The 8,472-nt window shown below is 34.4% G+C and overlaps 1 protein-coding gene across 21 annotated transcripts; it reads right to left on the bottom strand.

Moving 5' to 3' along the window:
• Positions 1-4,911: 4,911 nt before the first annotated feature.
• LOC119992898 lies at positions 4,912-8,094 on the bottom strand. 21 transcript variants are annotated; one of them, XR_005466436.1, is made up of 9 exons: positions 7,306-7,725; positions 6,985-7,081; positions 6,551-6,597; positions 6,367-6,418; positions 6,191-6,271; positions 5,820-5,907; positions 5,606-5,722; positions 5,368-5,477; positions 4,912-5,223 (listed from the first exon to the last, which is right to left on the bottom strand). XR_005466436.1 is itself a non-coding variant. In XM_038839720.1 (9 exons), exons 4-8 carry the CDS (start codon positions 6,501-6,503, stop codon positions 5,382-5,384), a joined length of 462 nt encoding a protein of 153 aa, XP_038695648.1. In that variant the 5' UTR covers positions 6,504-6,597; positions 6,985-7,081; positions 7,306-7,417; positions 8,076-8,094; the 3' UTR covers positions 4,912-5,223; positions 5,368-5,381. The 21 variants fall into 21 exon arrangements, 4 of the variants coding, with proteins under 4 accessions (XP_038695648.1, XP_038695647.1, XP_038695649.1 ...); XM_038839720.1 differs by adding an exon at positions 8,076-8,094 and having other exon boundaries at positions 5,877-5,907; positions 6,367-6,597; positions 7,306-7,417; XR_005466448.1 differs by lacking the exon at positions 6,367-6,418.
• Between the last annotated feature and the right edge of the window lie 378 nt (positions 8,095-8,472).

The raw sequence follows: 8,472 nt of genomic DNA, 5'->3' as shown, positions 1-8,472 counted from the left end.
GAGTGTTGACATTGTTAGAGTTCTGAGCATTCCGCGCCTAGCCATTACCGAACATCAATAATCTAAGATGCAAGTTCAGATTGCCATCAGAAAAAACCTTTCACTCCAACACAACAATTATTAATCACAAAGCAAACTGAAATTTCAACAAATAAGTAAAATTTATATAAGAAAAAAATCAAAATTTTGAGTTTGCTGCTGATCTTTCATTCATGATTTCAAACCCAGAAAATCAGAACCCCATAAAACACAAATCCCATTTTCTTCATTCTAATTTTCCTACAACCTCGCGACAACCAGACAGATAAAAGACAAAAACTTGAGCTGAAACAATAAGATCAGATAAAAATTAAAAACTAAATAATGGTATTGTAAAACCATTAAAATACTTACGCCATTAACATTATAATAATAGTATTCAATAGCATTTTATAGCTATTATAGGACATTGGTGGTGTTGAGAATGTTAAAAGTGAGACATTGAATCACTAACTGAGAGCTTTGAAGCTATTACTCAATCACAGGTACTTCACTGGCATTTTACCTTCATTGAAATTATACTTGAAATGTTGAGCTTTGCAGCATCAGAAAGACTTCCATTGTAGATTCTACTCTTGGATAGAGTTGCAGGTAAGACCATAAACATTTGAAAATTCTTTTACTCTTGGATAGATTTTCAGGTAAGACCATAAACATTTGAAAATTCTTTTAAGTTAAGCATTGATTTACCACAATAATGAAATCTTTACTGCCTGAGCATGAAATGAGTGAATCATCTGGATTCACTATATCAAACTCAGCAAAACTTTGAGGTTGGTATTTAATGTGCCATTTAATTTCGTCAATTTTTTTTTCTTTTTCAGCTCTAATATATTGTTATGTATTTAATAGTTTTTGCAATATCTATGGTCCAAGCTCCATGCATATAAGTTGGTACGGAAACGAGATGACCCCGAAGTACATCGAGAATCTAACAATGAAGTACTTTGACAAACTGTAAGTATGCAGAGAAAATAATTCAATTGTTGTGTTGTCTTTTGGAATTAACAGTTGTCGAGTTATTAGGCTTATATTTCCTAAATTCATTTGTGATAGTTGATATATCTTTTTTTTAATGATTGTTTAGTTGTTTGTATTTGTGAATTTAATGTGATAATTAATTTACCTATTAAAGACTGTTAAATTGTCTAAAAGGTTATAAATTTATTATTAATATATTTGTTAATGTAATAGCTATAAAATGCTATTGAATACTATTATTATAATTTTAATGGCGTAAGTATTTTAATGGTTTTAAAATACTATTATTATAGTTTTAAATTTTTAAATGGTCTTTAAAGAATAGTTTTTTTTTCAATAGAAAGTTTGATCAGTCTCATCCAAAGAGGTATAATTAACATTAAATTCAATTGTATAAATTAGGAATATGTAGAGACATACTTGCTTTAATGTTTATGGTGTTTATTTCTCTATATAAATAATAAACAAATGTGCCTTGCAAATTATTTTCTTGAGAAGGAAAAAACAAAACAACAAACTAAACAACATGCCTCTCAATTGCCTTGGGGATCTAAACTCATTTAGGCTTAATTAACTAGCACATCCAAGTTAGGATTACATACATGTGGGATTCCCTTAATACAAAAAACAACAATAAGTTCATCAGTAGTGACATGGTTCTCTTTTATGTAAAGGTAATTCTCCATAAGTTTGATCAATAATATTAAACAAGTTAGGCCTTTTAAAACTTTTGATATGTTTTGATTGAGCATGACACGCTCATGCATGTGGTTATATAGAATCGGCAAGAAATATCATTTTGTAGCGTATTAAAGGGGGGCCCATTTATATCAAATTGAAAATTACAGAGTTGTTGAAAGTAAAGTCATGTACAAATCAGTGGTTGGGAGGTTCTCTATTGTCTTTTTGCCTACAACAAAACTGAAAGATATAACGGATCATGATACTATAGCCATCGAGAACATATTTTATATAATTTTTTTATTCTTTTATGTTTAGAAACAGAATTGAATGTTGTTCATGCATTCAAGAGAATAAATTTAGCTTTCAATTACTTTTCTATACCATACTATTATCGGGAAAAAAGTACTCAAAGTTTACTGTGCGTAGCACGGGCATTGCACTAGTTTCTTAGAGTTTGCAAGTCAAATAGAGAGATATTAGGTGTCCACGTAAGCAATTATAAAGAATATAAACAATCCATATGTCAAATATCTAGAGCAATTGATTAGAACCTTTACTTTTATATATAGTATAGATTACACTTTACAAATGCATCTATTTTTTGAAATAATATTAATAATGTTATCATTTATACATAAATTTTAAAATAATATTAATATATATATATATATATATATATATATATATTCTTAATGAATTTTTTATTTAAAACAATTAATTAAAAATACTAATTATGTTCTACAAATCCAAGTCAAAGACTCCATGTTAATTCCCGAAAAGAAATTAGACAAATATCAACAAATAGAAACAAATCTCCGATGGACTTCTTCCTTCGCTTTTACAGTAAAACCTATGCCCCCTTGTCTACGGCCGCTGCTCCTGGTCCTCTTTTATGGTTTTCTTTCACCGTCAACGGAAATCTGTGCACTTCTGTTCGTCTTTTGTGGTTTTCTTTCGCTGCACAAATCCCATTTTTTTTATTTGGTGAAGGAAACAATACTCACAAATTCCGGTTTGGACTTTGTACCATCAACGGAAGCGCTGGGTAGGGTGGCGAAGAGCTTCTCTAGTTGGAAGCCCTAAACCTAGCCCTAGCCGAGGATGACTACAACATGTCGATATGGGTGAGCGATTCATGCGAGCAGTCTTCTCTGGAGGTTTTCGTTCGCGCGAACATGAGAAAGAACACAAAGTGCAATATTTTAAGATTGTTCTGACATTTAGGGGAAAATGGCCTTACCCTAGATGTGGGTAGCAAAATCCAAAAACCAAAAATGAGTAACATTTTAGGTTACCCGTTGGAAGGGATACAAATGAAAAAAGGTAACCAAAATAGATTTTTTCCTATTTAGAGTTCTCTGTTGGACATGCTTGCTTGTCGGCTGTCGCCCTACTCATAAAACATAAACAACACTCATGCACAAGACTCTCATAGTGGGTGGGATCGGGGACATTCAAGATTTACACAGACCTTACCCCACATAATATGTGAAGAACCGGTTTTTAGAAATTGAACTTGTGACTTATAAGTTACAACCTTGCAACTCTATCACTCAAACACACGTTCATCCTTAAAAAAAGATCTATTGGCTTTTTCAAAACCATATATGATTTGAGCTTGCTATGGAAGTGAAGGTTCGTGTTGTTTCAATTCTTCTAGAGAAAACCAAAACAAAATAAAAGCAGAATCTTTGAAGAAAAGGCACGCCAATCGTTTACAGTTTGTTAATTACCTTGAAAATGCATAAACTATCTAGATCTCCCTGTATAGAAACCCTATATAAGGTTTCTATTACGCAAGCCATGGAAATTGGCCAACTTGGGTTAGGGTGGGCAACGTGGACAATTCAGAAAAGTATAAACTCCAGCTATGGTCTGGCGAGCATTTTATAGGCTTAGTTGTCATCATCATCAAAGTCTTTATCCCAAAAGTTCGGGGTTGGTTACATGAGTCTATAGGAATATTAACGGGAATTCACGACGTGTATTCGTTTTCTCTATTTATTTCTTTCATAGAGCATACATTCATCCACTCCTACTAATTTCATATTGTTTCTTATTACTTCAAGCCATGGCTTTTTAGGTCTTCCTCGTCGCCTCCTACTTTCTCGCATACAAATTCTCTCGTTTCTCTACTAGAATGTAATAATGCATTGACTGGTTGGAAAATGCCATTTTGCAACTATCTACACATACCAAAACAGCAAAGATTTTTCATTGTTTGAAATCTTTTGAGTCAATTTAACAAATTCTTTGCCAACCCAAGAAATATGATCTACTCACACGACTTGAATTTTGCTCTTGTTGAAAGTTTAAGTGAATGAGTAATTCTCGCCCTCAGTTTATCATCTAGATGCTACTAGATGTCTGTTGATATGTGTGGCGCTTGCCACCATTGATTGGTAATGTTGACTTGGGTGGCGCATGCCACACATTAAATGAAGACTTGATGTGCGGTGCATGCCATAAATGTGGCTCATGCCAGCATTAAGTGAAGCCACGAGATTGGATTTTGAGCAACAGCAAGATTGGACTTGGGAGCTGTCGTGATAGAGTGCAATTCATGCATGTAATTTATTATCGGAAGCATTACATGTCCATAATTTTGGTATCCATAAGTGCCCATAATCTACGTAGCATGAGGAGAAGTGTGGGGGACCATAAAATTATGAACACTTATGGACATTAAAATTATGGATATATATCATTTTGGTTTTACTATATATACTATAATTAGTGTTGTGTCCGCGCTTTGTTGCAGTAGTGAAAAATTCCATATAAATACAATAGCTTCTCCTTTTTATTGATAAGAATGTGATGTTTAAAACAACAGACCAACAAACAGAGACACACATAGAAATGATATTTTATAACAAAGAACATAATAAAGACCATAACTTCTGGAGTTAGATAAACCAATTCACATGATAGGTATGATGTTCTTCACCGAAAAAGGTAAAAAAACAAAATTCACATGAATGAAAACATATAATCTAATCCCCTACGGTGATTTTGGACTCACAAGAATGCTCGTCTTCCAAATGTAAACACAAAGAAGCGATGTCGAAATCCTCATAACAATATGGGCAGGGGAAATGCGATCGTTCCTCCTCCTCTACCTCGAAATCATCGAAGTTTAATCGATCCAAAATCCAATAGTTCGCTGCTTACAATTGTATGAAGTCTAATTAACAACTAACCCAAAGATGAAATAGTGATCCAATCTGTGTTGTTCAAGTTGATTTCTTGAACAATCAACATCAATGTCATGTATTTAGATACTGTTGAGAGTAATAAGAACTACTGTAATAAAAGCGGAGACTTGTATTGCAGACCACATTTGATCAACTCTTCAAAAGGACTTGGGCAAAAGTTTTGAAGGTAACACAAACCAAAATTCAGAAACACTATTTGATACTTCTGATAAGAAACAAAGGAAAATGAAGATTTAATTACTTAAGGCACAACATCATAGCTTATGTCTCCTTGAACATCAATTTGCTCCTTCTTAGTTGGCCCCTAAAAAGTAATCAGGGATTCAAAATCTGTAATAATAAGGACAATATTGAGGAATAGAACACTCCAACCATACCCTCAACCATGAAATAAATGTAACAAACAATGAAAGAAGTCTGATAACTAATCCTTATATGCATGACTTACCTTTGCATTGACCTTCAGGAGAATATTCGTAACATTTGTAACTTCGATGTAATATCAATCAGTACCCACCTAAACACAGTATTTTCTTCAGTTCTCAAATGAATATTGCCCTGAAACACCACAATAATGAAGTAGTTAACACCAACATGACTAAAGCGAAAAAAGAAAGGGAACCCAACAAATATATATTCTCCATGAGCGTGTCTTTGATTTGCATCCTTTATCACCAAATACTTACCACTTTGTAGGATTTTTGCTTTAGAGAAACGAAAAAATTCACCAATCTGGATGCACTATAAGGCCTAAAGGAAGGACCAAAGACTCTGGAGGCATCGGGTGGGTTCCCAACCAAGTTCTTCCAAGGGTAGTCATGTATTGCAAGAATTAAACAACAATAAGTGTAAAATCCAAAAGATCATATTCAAATATAGCAAGGTCTGGAAAAGCCGTACCTTAACAAAGGTGATGTATAAACCAATTCAATTCTCTTGAGAAGGGACACCACTTACCTTGCAAATAGCTGTTAACCTCGTCTGTTTGCTGCCAGTCAGCCATCAAAGCAAATTAGTGACCAAAGAAAAGGTCAAATTGATTCTAAAAGAGGAGTTTCACTTTTTAAATGACTACTTTTCAGGCGAAGTTAGAGATGCAAGCGACGATCAATAGAGATATCTCCATGCCATTCTTCTTTGTTGCATAAGGAATCAGAAAAAGAAAAACAAACCAAAAAATACACCAAACTCAAATGAATAATGCATCAAAAATAACTGAAGAATTCAACCAAAGTCCATTGTAATTACAACGAAATAAAACTCAAACTAACCTCAACAAACGACGACACCAAAAAATACCTCCGCCAAATGCGCGTAGCCGACTACACCCACACAGATTGATCCCGAGAACACTGTAAAAAGGAAAGAAAAGAGATCAAATCACAAAGATTTCACTGCGGACCTCAACAGAGACTAAATTAACCACACGTAAGACAATGAACACAACCACGAAGACGATGCCAATGAAAATCTTCCCCTGCCGCACACCCGTGTTGAAGCTTCACAGACCAACGGAGGAAAACGATGTCGATCAGAAGAGAAGAAATAAGTGGAGAACAAAAGGCAACGAAGGAGTAGATGCATGAATCGTTGGAAGGGGAAATTAAAGTGACGCAGAAAGGGGAACACACCTACGAAGACGATGTCGCTACAGATCTTCCTCTACCACACACCCGTACTGAAATTTTAAAGACAAACAGAGGAAAACCGAGTGCAAATGAGTGGAGATCAGAAGGAAATAAATGATGGAAGATTAGATGCATGAACCACCGCAGATGAAAAGCAACACCCACAGAAATCACAAACAAATCTCCTCGGGGGCCTGATCAACATTCAAATTGCTTTATTTTATATCAAAAAAGCCAACTAAATATTTTTGGTAGTTCAGTCATATTTGGCAACTAATTTTCAATATACTATAAGCCAGTATTCATTGTGACAATAAAATAAGATAAATAAGAAGTCTTACATGCGTGTTTCACACCGAGTAGCAAAGGCATAAAACTAAAAGATACCAATCTTAAATGCAAGAAGGTAAAAAAAGAAACACTAGCGGATTAATTACCAGGTGAATCAAATTTGATATTTTTAGGTGATCCAGAATTTGCCCATCCTCCACTTTGTTTGCCTGCACAATGGTCCCATCTGGAAAGTCCCTTAACCTGCAATCGTCACTTTTCAACTTTCCAATGCTTTTTGCCCAATTTTTAAAAAAAAAATTTTACTGTTAAAAATACGCTGAAGTTTTCGATCAAAAATCTTTTTTTCCTTCTGTTCCTAAACTGTATTGGACGATCAACCGACAAATGTAATTCGAAACCTAAATAAAATTGACCACCAAGACATTTTGTCTTTTGTGCATAGTAGGACATACAGGAAAGCATACCTTCGTAAACTTTACAGGTCAAATCCATGATATGGGTCATTGCAAGAACGATCAAAGAAGATCCTTTTGATATCCATATATGATAATTCGCCGTGCACAGCTGGAAGTGGTTCTTGATATCCATCAAAAACAAAGCACTCTTAGTCACGATCAACAATATCTATAAAGAGATTTTAACAGGTAAATTACATTTTTGCACACAGACAGATGGTGTTTCTTTCAATTTACACATCGAAAGTCAAAACGTTTCAATTTAATTACTCAAAGATGAAAATGTGTCAAATAGATCACTCGGTCAAAAATTTCAAGTATTTGGCAATCAACCTGTTTATATGGCATTCCACGTGGATAATGATTTTCCACGGGGAAACAATGAATTTTTCTTAAAAAAACACACATGCAGACATGTAGTCTCTCTCTCTCTCTAACCTTTCCTATGAAAAATCAAACACAGATAAGAGAAATCTATGAACTTCTTGAATCAACCTAGTCAATAATCAAACTCAAGAATCCAAGAATTCAAACAAAGGATGAAACCCAAATAAGAATGAACTCCGAGAATTCACGTCTGCCTTCTTTTGAATCAAACTCAAGAATCTAAATAAAGGGAAATCAAACCCAATGACACCGGTGCATCAGAAGATTGATCATGAGAGTTTTGGCACTTTCGCCACTACTAATCAAAAACAGATGTATGCCAGTAATCACACAGAATCTCTCACGAAACCCAAATCAAAGCCCTTGGAGATGGCGAAGCACGATTTCTGTACCGATGGAGGTGCCGACGTGCTGTTGCGGGGAGTGAAGGTCGTTGTTGGGATCCATCGTGCAGTGGCGGTGGAGTTCTGGGTGGAGCACACAAAATCTCTCTCAAGAATAAACGTAGCGCTTCAGAGTTCGGTTTAGGAAAAGGGAAAAAAAAATGTTTAGATTAATTCTTTTGTCTATAATATTGATTGATTAATTAATTTATATTGAGGTGGATAATATATAAATTAATTTTTTTATTACACATGTGTGGCTCTCATTAGCTTTTGTTTTTGATAAAACAAAATTATTTTCCACCTACTTTGGTCAACTTGCCACATAGGCAGGTTGACCGTCCAAAACTTGAAAAATCTTATTGAGTGACCTATTTGACACATTTTCATTTTTGGGTTACCAAAT

Source organism: Tripterygium wilfordii, chromosome 23 (genome assembly GCF_013401445.1).
Source record: "Tripterygium wilfordii isolate XIE 37 chromosome 23, ASM1340144v1, whole genome shotgun sequence".
Lineage (NCBI taxonomy): Eukaryota > Viridiplantae > Streptophyta > Magnoliopsida > Celastrales > Celastraceae > Tripterygium > Tripterygium wilfordii.
Note: the sequence above shows the minus strand (reverse complement) of the source record. Positions and strands in the feature narration are given on the sequence as shown.

Coding starts and splice junctions, on each gene's coding strand:
- LOC119992898 (XM_038839720.1), bottom strand. CDS start 6,503: ATGCATCTACTCCTTCGTTGCCTTTTGTTCTCCACTTATTTCTTCTCT. Junction 5,908..6,190: donor TGGTGTCGTCGTTTGTTGAG/GTTAGTTTGAGT, acceptor GCTGACTGGCAG/CAAACAGACGAGGTTAACAG. Junction 5,723..5,876: donor GGTTAACAGCTATTTGCAAG/GTAAGTGGTGTC, acceptor TACCCTTGGAAG/AACTTGGTTGGGAACCCACC.